This window comes from Ambystoma mexicanum, chromosome 2p, assembly GCF_040938575.1.
Source record: "Ambystoma mexicanum isolate Mex_15411 chromosome 2p, UKY_AmexF1_1, whole genome shotgun sequence".
Lineage (NCBI taxonomy): Eukaryota > Metazoa > Chordata > Amphibia > Caudata > Ambystomatidae > Ambystoma > Ambystoma mexicanum.
Window position 1 is genome coordinate 576,680,770 of NC_090923.1, and position 23,125 is coordinate 576,703,894.

Here is a 23,125-nt window from a genome sequence, read left to right on the forward strand (position 1 = left end):
TCTCTCTAAGACAATTTGATGTATTAGTGAGGATGCTTGCATGCCCAACTCATGGAATGAAGGAATTACAGTTCCAGACAAAAGGCCTGCCACATTCAGGCCACCATATCTGGATATAGACGGCAACATATATGTAATGGTTCTGCTTTTCCTGCTTCAAGGGTGAGCAGAGGAAAATAATGTAATTCTAGCACCTAGGCAAGACTCTGGAGGAGACGGTCAATTCGAGATTTTTTTTAATCCTTTACCAGGTTAATAGGGGACTATATGAAAGATAACTTTATAGCAAATGGCTACATGGTAGAACTAAGAGCATGCTTCTGTTCGCCAAAACAATCAAGGCCGGGCTATATTCTTGTCCAACTCCTATGACATTTCAAGCAAATAAACCTTGACTGTAAACACACTTTCTCCCAGAAAATTGCGTCCACACTCATCAGCCTGCCCCTCTAGGCAGATGAGACTATCAGATATATAATAAACTAGAGCTGACAATAAGCAATATGAAAGTAGTCATCTTCGGAGTAGCAACAAAAAGAAGCAGGGAGTGTAATATTAATGTCGAAGCCATTACGGGAGATCTTACCTTTATGTTCCGTCCCTGAAAATTGTACCTATGAAACCCCTAAAAAATATCAAGCAGGAAAATGAAAATTGCACAAAAGAGTATTGGGCAGGGGGCAACGCGTTTGTCTTGGAAGTAAGACAATGCAGCACAACACATGTTTGAATCACAATCTGCTTTTAGAAACCACTCATTGGTATTAAGCACATTGTAACAGAACAACTATTATTATAATTATTATTAGTCACTTTCACAGGGCATACAGGGGCAAATGAGCACCAAACCCCCTAATGATGTGTATAATGTCAAACTAACATAACCAATACTTTATGACACTGGGCCTCATTACGACCCTGGCGGAGTGGGTTTACGCCAGCGTTATTCGCGGCGGACCCGTCCGCCCTACTACGAGTTCCCGTAGCGCCATGGAGCCGTTTTCCGTCTGGTTTTTCCGGGCGGAGAAATCCATGGCGCTACGGGACCTTGATGTTAATTACGCCACTGTATTTTACGGTGGCGTAATTGACGCCTTCCCCACTCCCATTATACCCTATGGGGCAAAAATGGGAATGGGGAAGGGTAAAATGGGGATTGGGGATTTACTGCTCCGCCAAGGTCGGAATGGGGCGGAAAATCCGCCAACCCCCATGGCGCTATCGGCAGCTTTCCGCCGTGCTCCATGGTGCATTTTGCACCGCGATTTCCGCCAGGGTCGTAATGAGGGCCACTGAAGTATTCCGCTCACGGTAAGCTACTGAACTTGGGACCATAGAGGCCTTCTATTTAAGAGCCTTTGCAAATATTTTATCCTCATCTCAGATTTCAGCTATATATTAGCAATGACTGCAGATGTTAATTAGCATAAAGGTAACATTAGTCCCTGTTCTAACTATCCAGAAAAGCTTAAAGAAACTGAAGTATCTTGCTGGAAGCGTTAGTGAGCTGCTGAACTCCTAAACAGACTTGAAAGTTCCTGTTGTATTGTGCTTGGAGTGAATACAGGAGCATAATTATGCTGAGGGAATGTTGATGTGCCTGAGAGAACGTTTGGGTGTATATGCTGTCATGGAGGTTCCAGGAGTTAGCAGTTGGAGATGCCAAGCCTGGGTAATGGGACAAAGTGGTTCACTGTATCAGCTTAACATGTAACTGGAATAAAGCTTACCTGAGGAACCTCACACATGTGTCCCAGGAATCTGCCTTTCTACACTGGCAATGAGGAAGGGATGGGAGACCAGACTGGTGTGTGTGGGGGTGGGGGACGGTGCAGCAAGAAGAAAAATGAACCACTGCCTCCCAAACAAGTAAGTCCCATCACCTAGGGCGATTAAGAGGGAGACCTTTGGCCGTGTAAGAGTCCAAGAAAGAAGCCCCAGTGCAGAGCCCAGGGCAGAGTACAATGGGAGGTGTGTAAGCCCAAGAGCACAGCAGAAGGGCCAGGGCAGAAGAAATACCAGGGCTAAGAGAGGGGAGGTTTCAGTAGGCCCAAAGTTAAAGGAGGCCCAGGGGGCATGTTTCTGTTTCCCAGTGATAGCAGAAGAAGGAGGGGCATACATGCCCCAGTCTTTGTCACAGTTCAAAGAAAGAAGAGGAGCTGTGCCAGTGCCCCAGCAATAAAAGAGCTACTATTGACATGTTGACTCCTGTGGAAGGGGTAAGGAGAGATGCCCCTAAGAGAGAGGAGGTCCTAAGCACCAGGATGAAGGTCTGTGGCCAAAAGACAGTTGACCATCAGCGGGCAAGGTTCACTAGTTTTGCCCAGTAGCCTACCTGCATAGAAGAGAAGGCACAGAACGTCTCTCACGGGATCGCCACGGAGAGTTCTGGTGGGGGGACGTCTCGGTCAGTGTGGCAGTTGACCCGGAGGGTTGTGTGGCCTGTTCGATCAAAAGGGAGGGGCTGACATGCAAGGTGCCCCAGAGGGTCCATGGGTCTCTATGGAGTGGGGAGCGTCTATTGCGGGTGCAGAGCTCTGCAGGCTCTGGTGTCTAGAGTCTGAATGATGACATTGCCTGTGCACGTGTGGGGGCTAGCGAGAGAGTAGAATGCCAGTTAGCGTTGCTCTATTGACATTCAAAGTAAAGGACCCTCGAGAGTGGGAGAGCTGGGGAGCGCCCAACGCCACGCCCGGATGAAGGAGGGGCATAGCAACTCATTGCAATAATTTCACAGCCAGCCGGTTTAATAATAAAAAAGGAAGCTGTCAGGAAAAGAACTTACCTCAAACAGATTTTTTTTGTTCTCACAGTGTGGCCCGCTTTGAAAAGTCTCGGGTCAGTGAGTAGCATGCTGGAAGGATTAGGGAGCGATGTCGGCAGCTCGCAGGGAACTACATTAGTCGGATGGCAGTTCAGAAGTGGCGATACCCACAGGAGCATTCGGAGGATCATTTACAGCCACTGGGACATCAAGAGTTAATGGTCGACAGCATGCATAATTAGAGTACCGTCTAAAGATGCTGTGGTTGTCTTAACCGGCAATTCAGATTATGTGGTTATAATGGGCATGAAGGAAAGTCAGCATGACATGCCAGTATCCTTTTGGATGTTTTAGTATGAAATGTGGTCTGTGAAGAACTAATTTACATGTTGAGTTGAATATACGCCTTATGTTAAACGTGTAGTGCAGAGTGTTTGGGAGGAGAGGTCATAGATGTGTTTAAATGCAGATTAACTTAACTTTTTGAGAAGTTTCAGGTTGTAGGTGTAAGCCACCTATGGACTTTAAGTTAATTAATGTCATTGGTTTTAAAGGGCAAGGAAAGTGCCAGAAGTGTTGTGAGAGGCTGAGAAGTGGGCTAGAACTAACCTGTTGGGGGATTTCAGGTTTAGAGCAGTTGCTCAGCATGGACTGAATTTATTTTTAAAAAGAAAATGTTAATTGTCGTGTGAGGTAGAGAATGTTTAACATGGACACATGTTGAATGTTATGTATTTTCATGATGCTGCCTGATGTGAAGTTGGGGTCTCCCACCAGGTAGGAGGGTCATGCCTTCAGTTGTGTATGTGTGGATGGGAATGGGGTCCCACCAGGTAGGAGGGTCATGCCTTCCGCAGCGTGTGTGTAGAAATGGTGTCCCACCAGGTAGGAGGGTCATGCCTTCCATTGTGAATGTGTGGATAGGAATGCTGTCCCACCAGATAGGAGGGTCATGCCTTCTGCAATGCGTGTGTGGGAATGGTGTCCCACCAGATAGGAGGGTCATGTCTTCCATTGTGTGTGGGGATGGGAATGGTATCCCACCAGGTAGGAGGGCCATGCCTTCTGCAGTGTGTGTGTGGGAATGGTGTGCCACTAGATAGGAGTGTCATGCTGTCTGTAATATAAGTGGGAGTGAGTGGAGTGAATCAGTACAAAGTTAGGGGTTGTGCATGTTGCACAATCCTTAATTGACAGGGACGTGGAGACATCCATACATGTTAGAAGAGTTCTGCATGGAAGCCACCAAGTGTACAAAGGGGGGATGCCTTCTGTGTACGAATACAGAATGTGTTGCAGCGACGCTCCCCGTCTTGTATGTGTTGATTCTCTTGTATAAAAGGATGCCGTGTTAGTGTGTCCCTTCTGTGTGTGGCGTTCATGGATTTGTGTGTGTGAGTGTAAAGGAGGGAGATGCGTTGTATTGTGCTTGGAGTGAATGCAGATGCATGATGATGCTGATAGAATGTTGATGTGCCTGAGAGAACGTTTGTGTGTGAATGTTGTCATGAAGGTTCCAGGAGTTAGCATTTGCAGAAGCCTAGCCTGGGTGATGGGACCCAGTGGTTCACTATCAGCTTAACATGTAACTGGAATAAAGCTTACATGAGGAACCGCACAGATGTGTCCTAGCAATGTGCCTTTCTACAGTTCCATTACAAACATATATTCTTGGAATATTAAAACGGTCAAACATAACCATCTAACCTCACAGGGCACCATAAGAAACCCCAGAAAGAAGAAAACAAGGTAAAAACAAGGTTTCAGAAATAGCACTAGGAGACTCTCTGTGACACACATACAAAATCAGTCTCCATCCTGAGGAACCATTGAACCCAAGCACTCTGGAACCAACAAAGGACCAGGCACAGAAGGGCATGCACAGACAAACCCTAGCTATCCAACTCTCGTCTAAATCTGTATGACGGTGTTTCCAGTAGTTCAGATCAACGAGTGGGAATGTTGGAGCTCCTTCCAAAAGGCACTCCTCTGCTGATACCACTTATCTGAATAAAAACATGGACTTTTTTGCGTGGAAGCATGTCAGGACTGCCCCTCTGTTTCACGTGTGTTGTTAGTTTGTAATTATTTCATTTTTGGGCGGAGAGTTTGTTGTTTTTGGGGAGTACATGTACCTGGTATGCCCTTATCTGTAGGACAGCCTGGTTTTTAAATTATGTAATCAGAAACTTTATAAAATAAGCGTTTCTGGCATTTACTATGGCCGTGATGGGTTAAGCAGGGTCTTATTGTTTGTATCATGAAATGTTGTAGTTGTTTTTGATTGCTTTTTTGTGTTTATTTTTTATGTGCAGCACTCTAATAGAGTTGGTGTTATGTTTGCGCTTAAATACAATTTTAATTAAAAGGGCTTTTTGAACTCCGGCGATGGTATCAGTGCCCATGTGTATTTCGTCCCCCATCTCTGTTATACTACATGCTTCTATTGTTTTTTCAATCTTTTCCTCCCTCTAGATACATGCCTGCCTCCCCTCACATTGATTTTTGCATCACTTTTATAGAGCTGGAAAAATGCCTTTGTGGTCTCGTTATGGCCAGGTATCCTGACCTGCCTTTTCAAGAATATGATTGACACAAATACCTTTCCTGAAACCTGACAAAATGTCCATGTAGGACCAGTTTATAAATGGGGCCTAAGATCTGATCCAAAGAACTACTAAGCCAGGATACAGGTAGAATCCAAAAATGGCATTGTTCAGAAAGTTCATGGGGACAACATTAAAGGACTTTTTACTCAAGTGCTTCCAATCGTTGGCCTGGAGCAAAAAATATATTTCCATTTACCTAGCATCCCTGGAGAAAATCACAGGGTTGGGGTATTCCATCCGATCTACTGCAGTTGAGTTCTTAATAGGCTTGTATGAGCACTCTGCTATGCAGGTCAGACTAAGCCAGAATGGTGCCCTGACACTTAGGGTAGCTGTTCGAAGAGAGATAAGACACGGTTGTATATAAGCTCTGTGCCTTGTACATTTATACACTTCAGGTATTGGGTAACACTTTAAGAGTGCAACATTTGCCTCTCCCAAATTGGCGCATCTTAAGGTCTCATGGCTTAGCTACGCAGACGATTTGTTGTTGTTCGACTGCACAGAACGGGGGTTTCAATATTTGCTGGATACTTTTAACAGTTATACAAGTTTATCTAGCTATCAACCCCCAGAAAACTCAGATCACGCAGTGTACAGCCAAGACTAGGGACTCTGTACAAATGGCATATGGGATTCGAAGTTTTTGAAAAAGTGGACAATTTTATTTATTTGGGTTTCCCGATTTATTCTGAACTGAACATTTTGAAAATCAATGAATGGGTGAGTGCATGCATGGCAGCAATGTCAAATGAAATGAAGCGTGTGGACTTTAAATTCGGGAACATATCTGTGAAACCATTAATCGAATCTTATGAGGAAAAATTAATCCCCAGGGTTTAATACAGTATTGAAACATGTTTTATGTGGATTCAAAAAAATTAAAACAGTTGGAGGGTTTCATTTGGAAAAAAAGTTCTCTGTTTACAAAAATTGATACCCGTTTCTGTTGTTCCTTATGAACTAGGTTTGTGTTCTGTAGAGCGCACTAGAGACTGTTATCATTTTATAGGAAAATAGTCGACCCACAGAAAGATCCCCTAATCTCTGACCTATCATTGTTCAAGAATGAGCAGAGTGTTTGATATTTGAAGGAACTAGTGTAAGTATGCTCTGAAATTTTAAGTAAAATTGGCATGTCTGAGATCGACCTTATTGACAATCCTGCTAAAGTGAAAAGAAATGTGTACAGAGAGGATTGGACTTGTACGATTGAAGAATTTCATTCTTAGCCCTCTCCATTGCTACTAATTGCGAAACGTAAAATCTAGCTGTTACTGCTCCCTACTTGCTAAGACATCCCAATAGACATTATAGGAGGTCATTCCTAAAATTTAAGTGAAATCTGTATCTGACCAGAGACGTTGTTGCCAAATATCAAAAGTTACCAGGGGCTAAATTGTTCTGCCGCTTCTGTGAATCAACTGGTGCAAAGGAAATCAATTAGAGATACAGTTCTCAGCCCTGGAAGGAAAAAGGTTGATGTTTTTTCATAAACACATAAACGGGAGAAATCCTCATGACTCTGATGGGATTGAATTTTGAAAAAATACGTCTCGCTGATCGAACTACCTCGATGCTAATATCTATAGTAGACTTCTTAGATACTTACAGCTGGATAATTTTGGTTCTTAAGTTAATTCCATTTGTATGAACCGAGAAATTAATTGTCGGTCTGTTAATGCTTTTATGGTATTTACTGGGTTTTAAATGCTCATATTCCCTATTGTGAAGATAACATTAATTGTATCAAATGTATGTGTATTGGATTTTAATATGTATTTTGGTATTTAAATGTGTTTCTTTTGTTTCTATTTCTATGGTTATGTTTAAAAATGGTCAGAAGGTAAACATGTTTAACTATAAATCCAATAAATAAAAAAAACATTTAAAAGAAATGACCGACCTTGCCAGCAGCTGACTTACCCGCCAAGCCCCATATGGTCCCATTAATTTCTATGGGCTTTCACCCACCCCCAATAAAATTGGGTGTTTTCACCCGCATTGGCAACACAAAAGGTTGAGTGCTATGAATTATTCACGGAAACCACCATGCCCATGGGCAACATTAAGGGTTCACAGGGGAATAACCTGCTTCCCCTTGCAATCTCCTTGTAACACATGACACTGTTTTTGCGACTGCTGGGTTTAAAGGCATTGACAGTGAAAACAAAAGACTGACCTCTTAAAGAAACTAAGGTACCTTTTTGCTGTTCCCTCTCCTCTACCATCCCCTGGCCACTCAGCAGCTTCCTAATTGCTGCTAAGGCCCCTAGGATGTCACTAAAAGGGGTAATCTTTCTTCCAGCCTTCACCCCTGTAACCAGGAAGTTATAGATGTGCTGCCCGTGAGAAGAGGAGAAGGGCCGGGGTAGCAGCAGGACTGCTCTTGTCACCCATGCTTGGCTCACTGACGGAGGAACCTTGCGCCTTGGGGCAAGGCAGCGTCAAGCAGCTTCCTTAAGCCCCCTAATATGTAGTGACACCCTTTTAAGTTAAGATGCACTTGAGGGAGGCTGTACCCGTACACATGAAGCTGTACCTGTGCATCTGAGGATGCACTTGGCATATGATAGCAGTGCCTGGGCATGCAAGCTTGCATCTTGCATATGCCATCTGTACTTGGGCATATGATGATGTGCATACCCTGTGATGGCAATATTTGTATTTGTGTGCATATACGGCACAGGGTATTCAGGCCATGGGGGTGGGATGTGATGTGGTGATTTGGAGCCATGGTGGCCCCTAGGTACTGGCTGAATGTTGAGGTTTTGAGTTTCTTACTGAAATGCAAGAACGTTGCCATCGTCTGGACTGACACTGGGCTGGTGTTTTGGCAGACACGGGTGTAACAAGAGAAGGCCGGTTTCATTTTTGTATTCTGTGACTGTAGATGGCCTGGCGCTCCCCCTCCCCCCTAATCTAAAGAGATGTTAATCTAAATAGGCATGTGAGGGAGCAGCGTTTGCCTTCAAGGTAATGCAGGCAGTGTTAAAGAATACCCACGTGAGGCGAGAACTTGTTGATTCTGCAAATCCAAAGACATTGAAAACTTAAGTCAGTTAGCGCTTGAATGTGCATGCCTCTTACTCAAGAATGACGTTTCTTGGTAGTCTCGTGGAGGACTTTAATACTTGTTCATCTAAAGATGTGTGGCGTATGTTACTGGGAGGTCCCCACATGTCTTGGAAACTTAGTTTGATTCGATTGTTTAAATTACACTTAAATGAACTGTAGGGTTTACACTCGGTCTATTAAGTGGAAATGACCAGGGCTTTGGTTTTTACTAAGCGCCAGGATTTTATTCGGTGTATTGTTTGATTGTGGATTATATACTTCTTTTCTACTTTTCTTTGTTCTTCCTTAATTTATTTTTGACTATTTTAATGTCATTCGATGAAAAGCGCAAATCTGTTTTGTGAAAAGTTCAAATAATGAACTCTAGCACTAATAATAATTAAAAAAGTAGAGTATTCTGACGGTGAAGGGAAGCCAGTGCAGCTCCCTTCGGATGGGAACAATGAGTTTCTAGTGTATGCCGCTCATCCAGTCCCCTTTCTGTTTTTATTGATGTCTGAATGCTTCTTGTTCCTTAACGAAAAGATGACATTGTCCAAATACATGAAATGACCTCATTATGGCATTATATTGTATGTATTATATTGTAATGACGCCAACAACAGCTGCAATTCTTCCCAATAAGAGTGTCTTAAATATTTAGTCCTCATCAAATCTACATGTAAAACATGTTACATCTAGAGTTAACTAACCCTTTTCCTGTACCAATGCACCTGATTGTTCAAGTCTGCTCTATCCATTATGACTGGATATGTTGATGAAATAGGTGTAAAGAAATAGATTTTTAAACAAAATTATGTTGAGGAAAATAGTGCACATTTGAGCAGTGAAGACACCTTGAATAGGAATGCAGACGCAGTGGCATTTCAACATGATACGAAAGCCGTACAATATTTGACCACGATGTGACCATAACCTATGCACTAACAGGATATTTGTCACCCCAAATATACATAGGGCTTCATTACGAGTTTGGAGGTAGCCATGACGTTTTTAGCCGCATGGCTACCCCCAAACTTGGGTCCGGGCCCGGCAAAAAGGGATTTATCGGTCCATTCTGACCTTGGAGGGCCCGGTAATTCCCTTTCGTGGGACCCGGTACGTCCCCATTCCCATTTGAGCCCCCATAGGGCTCAATGGGAATGGGGAGGATGCTAACAATGGGCCCGTTGATGACGGGCCCGTTGTCAGAATCCTGTACTGCTAGCGGGTCCCGCTCTGCACGTCTGGTCTGGCCAGGCATCCAGAGCAGTACCCGCTGCAGACCTCATAATGTGGCGGCCCGGAATGAACGGTGCCGGTCCCTTACCGGCACTGTTCATTCTGCGGCTGCCAGCCTCGAAATGAAATGAGACCCATAGTCTAGTGAAACTTTAAGAATTCTTCATTGTTAATGCAAGCATAAGAAGAAAATATTACGCTGATAAACAGGCTTAGCTCTGAATACGTCTGTGCCATGCAAACAGTTCCCCCCACAGCAGTGTGGGAGCGACTCTTGATATAAAGTTCCCACAAGCAGAGACGAGACGCCACTTAAGTTAATATTGAGATTCAGAGATCAAACACTTGGCTAGCAAAGGGCAAGAGCATTGGCAAAGGAAGACTTCACCTAATCATGGCATTGCTGCGGCCATATTGGGACTTTTAGCATTTTCCAGAACATTCACCTGGGGCTTTGCAGATTTTCCAAGCCCTTGTAAAAGTGAGGCAGAACAAATTCCAGCGAGGTGGGGTGGGGCTGGAAGCATTCACAAGCACTAAAGCAATTGTTCTATTATGTTGCTTTATCCCACACAATGCTACCACCCCAGGGGCAGTCTCCGGGCACTCGTGTGGCTCTGCAAGAGAGGGGAGGTCGGAGGTTAGTGGGGATAGGGTGAGAGGATAGATTCAGAACCAGGGGGAAGTGGAGTCTGTGCGTGTTATTTTGCATGTGGGAGTTTGTGCGAGAGGCCTTGTGCATTGTAACTGTATGGGTAAGATTCAGTGCCTCGAGTGTGTGGTAGTATTTAGAGTTGGTTGTAATGTGTTGTGTGGGGTTGTGGAGTGTTTGGTAGTGTGCACTGATTAGATAGTGTCCATAAGGGAACAAGTGCCTTGGGGTGGCCGGTATCTTGGTGTGTAGTTGCGTTGTTGATGGTTTTATGGACTATGTCGGTGGTTCACTCTAGGTTCATTCTAGGTGTGCTTTAGCATCTAGAGATGCTGGTTGTAAACATAGTATAGATTCTGTGTTTGTTTATGTTTAGTGTGTCTAGTCCAATGTCTGGGGTAGTGGCGTCAGTTATATTGGAGGAGCAAGAAGGGGAAAACCGTTTAGTAAATCGGTCAGTTTGTTGGAGCCTCTGGCGCAGCTCTTTGGTTGCTGCTTGACGGTATCTAGCCAGGTTCTTGTTTGTGATACTTTGGCCCATCTTGTCTCCTCTCTAGTTGTTTGTTTGTGGTGTTGTCCTTGCTGGTGTCCCTTCAAGATTGTCATTGCCTGCTAAATGGCCGGGTTTCGAGCAGTTTCCTGAAGGTGATGTGGTCTTCTGTGCTTCTAACTTCTTTGGTCATGGTGTTCCAGATGTTTGCAACGCCGTTCCACCAAATTTATTTTTTTTGGTAGTGTTTTGCCTCTTTTTGTAGGTCGTTGCTGGATCTTAGTTCCCTTAATGGGTGATATCGGCTAATCTTGTTTTGGAGGAATTCTACTCCTTGCCTGTGCAAAGTCTGATAAAGTCCCTTTACAGAGCACCGAATATTTTGACACATTCACCTGGCATGGTATTTTACCTTTGGCTTTTTGCAATAGTCTACCATGACAGTGTTGTAAAAACAATGGCACTACATGTATACATGTATTTATTTGTATTTGTAGAGCGCATCAAAGACCATTATGGGTATCCCGGTGTGAAGGACATTTTCAAACAGTTGGGGCAACATGAAGACTTCTAACTGTTATCACTGTGAAGAAAATAGTAAAATCACTCCCCCCCACTCAGTAACCACCAATCCTCCTTACTCTTTCTCACCCTCCACTTCTGACATTGCGCTGCGCTCAGCAGGGCATGCACAAACTGTCCCTCTTTCTATTCAGGAAGTCGTACATTTGCCAAACTGCATTCGGGAAAGTGGTGATGAAAGTTGGGCACTAGGGTAAAATGAATACCTTACTAAAGGTCAGAAAGTTATCTTTACAACAAAGTACACACCACTGAAAGTTTTTCTTTTCTATAAAAATGAATTCAGGGAATGTGCGACTCTGAGAATAAGGGCTAGCAACTTTATTATTGGAAGTGCAGGACTATAAGGAAGCTGAAACATCTATTACGAAGGTTAAAGTAGTTTAGGAGCAGCACAAATGTGACATCACACTTGCATAAATATTGCAGCATACAATCTGACCTTGCCCACGTCCGAGTCCGAGTCCGAAATTTAATCGCAATGTGTTGTCTGTGGCAACAGCTGTAACATGGAGGGTGGGAGAAACGACCCTCCAGCGTACTTTTGAAAAGAATTGTTCAGGACAGAGTGCATAACTTGAAGATGCACAGGCAACCTGTATAGCACTTACACATGCATCACTAAAGACCCCTGAAGCAGTGGTTGTAGATACAGATTTTGAGTTAAAGAAAATGACAATTTATGTACAGAATTATGGCAGAAAAACGAATTTAGTTGAGGGTAGGGGTAGAATGTATGTTGTAAAAGTCAATGGGCCTCATTACGACCCCGGCGCTAAACCATGGTGCTATTAGCACCATGGTCCATGCTGGGGTCCGCCATGGTGAATGGCGGAATTACCGCACCATTCCAAGGTTGGCGGGGCGGTAATTCCCCATCCACCATGGGCCCTTCCCCATTCCCATTTTTGCCCCATAGCGCTCAATGGGAACGGGGAAGGCGCTAAGTACGGTGCCGCAAATTGCGGCACCATCCTTAGCACCAAGGTCACAAAAAGCGGCACCCTAATTTAACGGCTGGTAAAACCAGCCGTTAAAGTTGGGTCCCGCAAAGGGACCTCGTAATTAGGTGCTAATAGGTTAACGGCGCCGCAGCCTTTTACGGCGCCGTTAACCCATTACCGCCTGGGTCGTAATGAGGCCCATAATATCTGTGAGGGGAGGGCTTTTAAAGATTGGCCTGCACCTATAACAAAAACCTGGAGCTTATACAGCAGGTTTGATCTGGGCAAGAGAAGATAATTGCATCTGGAGTTCTGTGTTTTGAGGGCGCAAGGACATTTGCAGAGCTAAGGCAGCATAGTAGGTCTGGCAGAGGACAGGCACTTCCCACCATCTTGAAATCTCCTGCCATGCTTAGCCATGATATGCAGTGACTCCACCAGTGCTCTGGGAATTGCAACCAACATGTTGCCTGGACACTCCTCTCTAGAGCGAACCATGCTGGGTCTTAGCAGGAGGTGTGAATGCCAGAGATCCTCTGTTGGGATGCACCAAAAGCTCAATTGGAGTAGCACATTTTATTGAATATTTCTTGAGCTATTGACAGTTCACACACCACTTCCATAATGGTGAACTCATTTGATCTGAGGAGGGAGGGAGTCCCTCAATTTACCCTCTCTAGAGAACATGAGGGACACGTTTTGGAAGGACTTGACTGAAGCTGAGGACCAAGAGACGGGGGCAACTAGGTACTGAGAAGGAGACAGTGTGCTTGGATGTGCCTCAGTACAATTAAGCCTTATGGGTAAGTAGCAGAAGAGAGCTAAAGCTCTTTGTGGGTTTCCGGTGGAACCCTCCGGCCCCAGAACTCCAAAATTAAAAGGTATTATATCTGGTTACTTCTCCTGCTTAGTAGACCAATAAAAATATATAAAACCAGGTTCAAGCCACTGAGCCCCTTCAAACATGCCTGAAAGACCAGCTTCAACAATACCAAGCCTTTTTCATAAGATCAAGGTAGAGAACTAGTGGGCTATGCATCATTCCCAGGAATGCTAGGTATTCTGACTCGCTGGCCCTAACGTGCACCATGAAGACTGCTTTGGTTTCCACTTCCATACCTCACCCAAAGACATTCCAAAGAATATTTTGTGACATTACCCATTTTTAAACCATTTGACTATTTTTCCCTCCAATCAGTACAATTCACAGTGATTAATCATATATAAAAATGTAGTTAAACTTTAGTTGAAGGGACTTTAAGGTAGTTTAATGCAACAAAACCCTTGATATTCGGCAAATGTTGGAACATATGCCTTCTTAATTCTAAGCTTGCCATAGTGCAACACCTGAGCAGGCCGTTGACCTCACCAATGACATTTCTTATGGCATCGCATATAAAACCATCAATGGCACCATTGGAAACTAGAGCACACTGATGACATCCATGGCCTGTGGCCACGTTGTCCAGTTCATGGCCTATTTAAGCCACTCAAAGCAGTCCTGTGGCCAAGTCCAGTGGTCACTATTCACCCACAGTGGGTCTGTGGGCACTGGCCACACTGGCCAGAGAATGGCCTTTGGCCATTGCCCAGGCCCATTTGGGCCACCCAAAGTAGACAAAGGGCCTGGCCTGTGGTCAGGCCAAGTGGCCGCTGCATGCCCATCATGGATCTGTGGGCCATTGGCCATGGCTTGTAGCCATGGCCCTGGCCACACAATCCCTGGGGCATGGCCTTCGCCCAGGCCCTGGCAGGCCTCCCAAAGTAGCCATTGGGGCTTGCCTGTGGCCATGCCAATGACAGGTCCACCTGTGGCCAAGCCAGTGACAGGTCCACCAATATATTACCTGCTAGCACGAATTGCACATAAAACTGTACAAAATGTTTGTCATATGCCTTGAACTAAACTAAGAGAATTGTATACTCTGACAGTAGTTTCCTGTGATATATAATGTGATGTCATTAGTGTGCTCTAATTTCCAGTGATGTAATTGATGATGCATAAGTGATGTCTGTGATATCATCTGTAAATAAGTGTCTTATCGTGCTTAATTGTTTCAACTTAACCTTCTCTTAACTAAATGTTTTCATTGAATGTCAAGAGTTTTGTTATGTTATTTCTCATACCACCTTGAGTACTACATTTATTTCCTTTCATATCATCACAGATGTCATATTTAATATTATCACCGGAGTGGCACAATTTGCACTTGCCACTAGCCATTGGCCAGTGATGTTTGACTCTTGGCGAGTAAGAAATGGTATGCTGTGTGTATGTATAGAATTGAGGCGGCAAGTGACTTTTTTATGGCTGATTGGTAGCTTGCAACTTGATTTTTTGCACTCTGTTATAATTATATTTGTAAGCTATGCACCAAAGAACTTTTCTCCAGGTTGGGTCTGTGGCCCATTGGTCACTTTATGATAAGGAAAGGAACGAGTGTGAATACGTGTGATATTTGGTATGTTTTTGCATATATTAAAAACATATATATATATTTCTGATTCACCCCTTGTTCTCACAAATACGTCATGCAGTATTTTACTGTGAGAATGGACCATGATTTTCCTCATGAGAAATCACACATGCAAACATGCCGGTCGCACATAATTCCTGCAAATACGTCCTGTATTCTCGAGAAGATGAAAATGCATTAAAAAATATGTCCCCAACCCCAAACATGAATTGTGCCCAGACTACTATAGTGTCCTCACATCCACTCTGAAGGCAAACATCCTCTTCACCTCCTCCTAATATAATTTCAGAAAATTATAAATTCCCATTCTCACAAGAATATTAATGAGAATGCCTTGTATTAGTGAAAATAAAAGTATTTTTTTTTCCATTTCTAATAAGCCTCAGTTGTTGAAAAGCACCATGGCAGATAGATAAAAGATGTTGGTGTTGGAAGCACCCCATTCTGAATAGTTTAAATGCCTACTGGACGCATTGTCCCCAAAATGCACTGTACCACTTTGTGGCAAACTTGAAGCAAATCTGTCCAGTTGTATAGGGTGTTTGCCTGTCGAATGGATGCTTATTTTCTCTATGGGAAATCCAATGCAAAACAGTTTAAAAAGCCCCTTTTTTCAATACTTTACAACTTTTAAATTGTTGCATACATTTCCCCAAATCATTCGATTTCAGGGAGCATTTGATAGAAAATATCTTGGGAACATTTCATACAGATAATTTAAACGAGTTAAAAGTTATTAGCAATTTAGTAATAGAATTGTCATGAATTTGATGGGTCTTGAGTTTCATCATAACAATAGGGGACAATCATCGCCCAATGTATAAATATCCATGAGCTGAACCAAAAGAAAACAAGATGATGCATTAATTAGTGTGACAAAGCCATTTGTTTGTGAGCTTTCGTGATCTTCTGCTGACTTCTGCAGGCAAAGATGAAATGAAGCATTCCAAAAATATTGCTACTAAACCACCTTGTCTTAACTTCTGAAGTGCCTTATCTGTGCGTGTCTGTGGTCCTGTTTTCTAGTTTCTTAACAGAAAAGCAGACACTTCAAAAGTTGGCCCCACACATTTCAGTCTTGACACAAGAAACCATGTGGGGGCGGCGGAGAGAAAGCAACACTGTTATGATGCTCTGAGCCATGATGGGATGTGATCGTGTAGTTAATGTCCTTTCCTCGCTTGGTTTCCTCTCTGTTTCTTTACCTTGTTTTTTTCAACATGAAGTGTGCAATGATACTCTTTTTTGACATATGTAACCGTGTTTTATCAGTTAAGGTGTGTGTATCCTCATTGAATATCAGAATTTTTGTTGTAATGATTGTTTAGGTCTTTCTCAGTGTCCTTGAGACACATCCACCTTGAGCATCGATGGAAACACCAGCGTCATCCCTACCACACAAACACTTTAGTTCACGCCTGTGGTTTACAGACGTTTCTTTTGGGATAATCTGCGGCAGAGCCTATTTTTTATGTGCAACCTATTTTTCTCTGTAGTCATCTGATATATAAATGTAGTCTGCTTGTTGTTTTGAAGCTATTGAGTACACATTATGGCCTTTGGGCATATACATTCTGTTTTTTTTGTTGCTCTAAAGCTACCGAATCTAAATCAGACATACAAATTTGGTTCACGTATTGTCTGACAATATCGAGTCCCTTCTTTTCTCTTTTTTCAACCTCCAGATAGTTTTTGTTATTTTTCGGACTTGTGCTTTTACCATGTTTTTGGTTAATATCTTACTCACCGACTTGCAACTTACCACTACTGTATGTGTTTCTTGGCAGTTTTTGCCGTGTTGTATTGTTTCCTTAGTTTTCACCGGTGTTGGTGTAGGATCTTTTGGACTTTGTTCCATTTGATGTTAAGGAGTATTTAGGAGCGCTGTCTCCGGTGAAGTCACGTGTCTGTTCCAAGTGTTTTCATATTTTTTCATCTCGCTCACTTGCCATTTATATCTGGTTTTCACAACATTTATTTTACTATTACGGGACTACGCAACATTATGAGCAGCACAACATCTCTCTGCTGATTTGGCAACGACTTTTCCGTATCACGTGATCGAACTACGATCACGTGATACCGGAAGTGAATATATTAATGCAATGCGGGACGGGAGGCTGTGATGGCAGCCGCTTTTCCGTTCCCGCATTGCATTCAATACTATCTGTAATTCAGGTAAGATCTTTTTTCGGTAGATGCCGGCTTTCGCCGGCACCACGCCGGGTCGCCGTCGTGCTTTCTTAGCATACACACTTATGTTTTATTATGCTCGTGTTGTGGCTCATAGCCCTTCCTGGCTTTTGTTTTTTTACATTTCAGACTTGACTCTGCATTCTTGACGTTTGTTGACGACCAGGTTTCCAGATGGGAATCCGGTGCCGTAGTGGTGTTGCCTATAAACCATAAGTTTCTATGGTGGTTCGTTGTTCTGTGGCTGGCTGCTAAATTTGGAGACAATATTTCTATTCTTAGTTGGAAGGTCAGTGCGGTTATGCACGTTAATATTGTTGCCGCTGGTTGGCCATATTTGCTCAGGTGGACTCTTGTTTAATTTTTTATTTACATTATATACAATTGTTTTTTCCCTCTGTTTTGTTCACAGAAATTGAAGAAAATCAATTCACATTTACACCTGAAGAAGGGGCAGGATCCCCGACACGCGTAGTGTTTTGATGTGATTGTATTTAAATTAGACTTATATCTAATTGAGGACAGTTACTCCTGTCATGTACAGAGGTGTCTTTTGAATCAGTGATTACCACACATTTTTTCCTTTGAGGGACACTCTATGTATGGTTTATTCTACATTTTTGCATTTATTTAACAAATACATGCTTGGTTACCTATGAATTGTGTAATAATATGTACCAAACGTATTAGCCTTATTTTTGAATAGGCATGGTGACTTTCAGCTGTGTCTTAACAGCTTGATTTATCTATTGTTAACATTTTCTAAAAATTGTGATTGTTACAAGTGCTTTTATAAAAAAATCTTCTTTTGCAATATCTTTCACTTATTCTTTGTGCAGTATTGGAAGGGACTTAGGTCCCCATTGGAGTGACCAAGTTTATACCCCAGTAGGTTACTGAGGCTAGTAGTAGTGATGGGATGGGGTAGTGTCACTCATGGTTGGTGCATTCCAGATGAGCGTTGGTATATGGCAGCCTGATTCCTTGGCCAAATTGATGGTGACACTTTCATCCACTTAATTGGTTTTTGCTTCTAGAAGGCCGGCAGTAATGGGACTGAACCATTCATGTGCTCGATCTTTGACTCGTGGGGGCTTGCGTGGCATGGCTACGGTCAAATACCATATTATTTTTCTCTGCACCCCGCAGACGCAAGAGCAGAGTTACAACCAATGCAATCGCTATCCTTTGTGTATGTTACATAAAGGGATGCATTCACAAGAACGTGTTGGAATGGTATATCTTTTTTATTCAAATATGACAACATGTCTTTTTGCTCATCCTGATACATAAGGGGTCTGAATAACATGTGTAAGACTGTTAAATGCCACAATTAAAGCAAACAAAATGTAACTCCTAGCATTTCTTGAGGTGCTCTGAATTCCCCAAAGCATGGATTAATGTTATGCATTTGAAAAGTCGCCTATATGTCAAAACGTGTCATTTTTTGCTTTCTAACAAGCACTGGCCTGATATTTGTAAATGACCCTGTCTCTCTTTATTCAATGACCTGTAGGCAGTATGAGACGGTAGTGCCTGTGGAAGATTCCATCGTAACCGAGGTGACCACCACACTGCAGGAATGGTCCTTCCTATGGAAGCAGCTGTACGTGGTGAGTACCCCAAAGGAGCAAACATGTCATGGGCACAACACTTGCTCAGGATATTACTGGCAAGAAGGAGTTGTTTCATGATGCGGGTGGTGGTAAAGTTCGTCTTTTGTATTTGTCGTGAAGTTTTTTTGCAAATAAAAAATGTATGGCAAAAGTAGCTCTCCAAAGGACCGTTGAACTACTGAAAACAGAGTTAATATACAATATAAAGACAGTAAATTGTAGAAAAATATGTTGACTAGAATGAATTACTGAATGTGCAAAATTTGTAGAGCAGTACAAATTTGGAAAACAGGAAATTGATGAAGTCTAATGTCAGATGAATACATATTATAATATTGCAGAGAGGAACATTGATTTTAACCAAATTCAAATGGGTGAATTGATGACAAGGAGGGGAAACATGAAACACATTACTAGCGGCACAAACCTCCAAAAAGACTGTCATGATAGAATGATGTGTAAAAACATCGAAGTAAACTAATACAGTGTACCATCTATGAAATGAAATGTTGATGGTAATAACATTGGGTGATCACAAGAAAGAACGCATATTGAGATCCTTTGTGATTGAGCCTTTGAGGTTTGATGCGTGTGTCAAATATCCCCAGGTTACAGTGGTGGTGGTGTTGTGTGCACTGTTTTTATTCTGCTGGTTTTACAAGTATTCTTTATTACAAATGAGGAAGATTCACAGTGATGGTGAATGTCAACTTGTATACATAGAACAAAGAGAGAGAGCTACCTGCATTATCCTGACAGGGTTATGTGGGGCAACAACATATAAAATACACATCAAGAAGCCTTGTCAGTAAGGGTAAGTGCCTGATCACAGAACCATAGGAAACAGATTTTGTTTCTTTAATTCCTGAAGGCAAAGCTTCTTAGTCTCCTCCGAAATATAATAATGTATTCATGAAACAAAATTACAAATACAGTTTGAACGATAAAACATGACATGAAAATCGCAAACAAAGTGACCATGTGCAATTTAGAATACAGATACACAATATAAGCATACAGGTACAATTCAAGAAATCATTTCATGAAAAGACGCCACAATGTCCAAGTGATATACTGCAATTTGAACTATGATAACCGAGCAACAAGGCAAAATGCATCAGAGCACCACAAGATTCAGATAATTGAAGAACACCTCTATTCGAAATATTTCAAAGCGGGGTCTGTCAGAAGTCTTGCATTTAGTATTCAAATTCGTGGACCCTTATCAGCAGCCAACATTTTTCGATCCCACAAAAGAATTGAGGGGGTTCTTCCTTAGGGTCAACAACATTTACATGGTGTGTGGACTACATTTAGTTTTCAGAACACGCTGCATATGTTCACATTTCATTCTTTTGTCTATTTTCTCTTTTAATGAAATGATTAAATTAATTGTATCTGTATGTTTGGATTGTGCTTTGTGGCGAGTTAGGAGGTTGCAGACACTCTGAGGACATGTTTCACAAGATTTTATTAAAGTGAAGTTACAAGGCCTAACTTTCCCTATTACTATGGGGTGTCCCTGCCTATGTTACTAAATACAGCACTTGTCAGTCATTCATGAATGTCCCTTTCTGAGGGTACTTCTGGTACCAGTCTGTAGGATTCATTATTAATGCATGATCCTCAAATAGTGTAATCCTCAAATAGTCTCTTGTGATTTCTTGGATCAGTCTCTAACTCTTCAAAGGGAGTCTTAACTTTTCCCTCCTCCTTGTGAATCCCTTTCGGGATCTTTTAAAGGATTGGTATTCCTGGTTCCTGCTTTCAATGTATCCTTGGAAAATACATTTTCCCTGTTAGGTTTTCCCACCTGGGCAATTATAGATCAGCATTGTTTTGACCTACTTGATTTAGTACATTGTTCAACTGAATAGTTCCTTTGAAATCTGGCTCCTAATGTTCTCTCTCTTTTATGTTATGTAGTTCATGCACAGAATATCAAGTTTCCTTCCACTTTTCCCAGGGTATTATTATCCCCTGTTCTTTGCTCTCAGTATTCAGACTTTCAGTAATTCTTTCTCTTATATCACAACACTTTAAATTCATCAGTTTCAGATTTAACTTTGCCTCATAACTTCCACTGGGACGAGTTGTGTGCATGGTATAATGACTCCCTCTGGACCTCCCTTTATTCCTGTTCTCCCCATTACCTTTGACTGTGAAGACGAATGTCTTCGGGAGCTTCGTTCCTTGGGGAGTTTCTCTCTTGTTCCGTGCCGCCATCGGTTTATTTTTATCAGTCTTTTCCTCGCTGCATCTCAGTGTTCCACTGAGCGACTGGAAACACTGCTGCTGTATGTTTGCGGTGTTATAGCTATGGTTTGTGGACTGGCTGACCACCACAGCTCCTTCTTGTTCCCACCACCACCTTCCTCTGGGGTTCTACTCTTTTGGCCACTCACGCTGGGGATTCGCAGTGGCTCTGGCATCCCCCGGTTTAGCAGGCTTCCTGGTTCACGCATACTCCACCTTCTGCAGGTGTTTTGCAGCTCGGGGCCTTCACTTGCCTACATATTCATTCCTCTCCATCCCTGTTGCACGTTGAGTACACACTGTCCAATATGCTGGTCCCATTTGATTGGATACTTCGAATTAAAGGGACATGTCCTTTTTCTAAGTGAAAATAACATCTATTAAGTGTTTCTTTGTCCCAGTCTTGTTTAAAGGTCTATGGTATTTGAGAGCATTCTATGTAGGCCACCGCTTTAGGGAGCTCCTAACAGGAATGGCAGTCCTTGTTGCCTAAGAGTAGGGTCTCTCCCAGTGAGGTCCCACTTGCCTCAACCCCTAGGGATGGTGTTGCAGAGCAGACTCACCTTCCTAGCCTCAATATGGGAACTCCCCCTTGGGGAAAAGGGCCGATTTCCCTCAGTTCATCACTGTATCTAATTTAAATTGCACTTGGTCACTTTGTTTGTGATTCTTTTTGTAATGTATAGTTCAAACTATTTGTATTTTTGTTTCATGAATAAATTGTTATATTTCGTAGGAGAAAAAGAATCTTTGGGCCTCATAAATTGGGCTGTGAATTAAAAATGCATCAGTAATACCATTACCGTCGCATTACTGCACCGCCCAACGAGTTTGGCAGCGAGGTGTATGATTTCCACAGAAATTCCCCATGGAGTCCTATGAACTCCAATTAATGGGAACTAATGCCACCTACCAACACTTGCAATCCGGAGGTAATACCACTGGACCAAGTGGTGGTAACAGTAATTCCTTATGGTGGTATCTCTGCGGATTCACCGCCGAGATACCACCAAACGAGTAATGAGGCAGATTGTCTTGTGGAATGCAAACTTGTAGCCATTGTGCATTCATGTTTTATGCCGATTGTCAATGAATGAGTTGACTTGAACGAAATACACTTTGCCAATAGTAAAGCCAACCAAGATGAAAGCAATGATTGATAGTAGAGAGCCTACAACACAGTCTTAATTGGTTAAGAACAGATGACAAGGCATCTTTAACAATGTTTGATAACACTTGCACATGTTTTATAGCACTAATGCTTAGTTGTGAAAGGTTTTCTGCTCTGAATGTGTTCTATGCGATTCTATAAAACCTGAGTGCTCTTTCATCAGGCAGCTCTTTGACCCACGTAATGCACCCCATAGTGTGTATTGCAACTATGCTAGATAGACCTGATCAAATGGACCTGCATCTTCTGACAAAACCCTTTCTGCGAGACTGCAGTTTTATGACTGGGCATTCAAGGTGATTAAACAATCCTCAGGTGTACGTAGCCCAAGTGGAAGAGCGGTTTGCCACTCTATTGAAATGTCTGTGCTGCTCCTGAAGATTCCAAGCTTTTGCAAAACACCTGCCATTTGAGTGATGCATGTATTTTCAAACTAAACTATCTGTGTTTACGTTAAATTTGTAAAATTTTACCAATAGCCATCTTTGGTCAAATGCTCCCAAATCATTTGAGGGTATGCATGGTTTAAGGCAACAGGAGCGCTCTGGGATAATAATCATGTATTGCTAAATTGTTTCTCTCTTTGATCAGTGTTAAAGATTTCAATGAAACACACACCCAGGTCTCGTCTAGCATCTAGTGCGCAATGAAATATTTATTTTATTTGTGTCTATAAATTCAATAGTCTGAATGATATACCACTCATATCATACCCTTCTCAAAATACCGCTAGGTCACACTGGATCAGGAATCAGGCTAGTTTGTAAAGGTAAATATTTATTATTTATTTATTTAATATTCAAATCACACTTACTATATATATATATATATATATATATATATATATATATATAGGGCAGGAATCACCAAGGGGTGACAGTACAATTCAGAAAATAATTCAGAAAATAAGAAAAGCAATTGAATTCACTTATATTCATGCAGAATGTAAAACACAGGAAAAAGAACAGTTTTGGTTTGTGAACAGAGAGTGTGTAGGTTAATATTCCCCCTGCAAAGTACTAAAGGTACAAATGAGCAATCCTACACCGATGCCAGTAATCAGCAGGTATTC

At 42.3% G+C, this 23,125-nt stretch overlaps 1 protein-coding gene across 4 annotated transcripts in view; it reads left to right on the top strand.

Annotated features, from left to right (window-relative positions):
• DOCK3 (dedicator of cytokinesis 3) overlaps positions 1-23,125 on the top strand; it is a 2,582,899-nt gene that overhangs the window by 1,059,132 nt on the left and 1,500,642 nt on the right. For all 4 annotated transcript variants that reach the window (XM_069644069.1, XM_069644070.1, XM_069644071.1 and 1 more), the window contains one exon: positions 18,527-18,623. In XM_069644069.1, the coding sequence (XP_069500170.1) occupies positions 18,527-18,623 (97 nt within the window). The remainder of the gene's footprint in view (positions 1-18,526; positions 18,624-23,125) is intronic.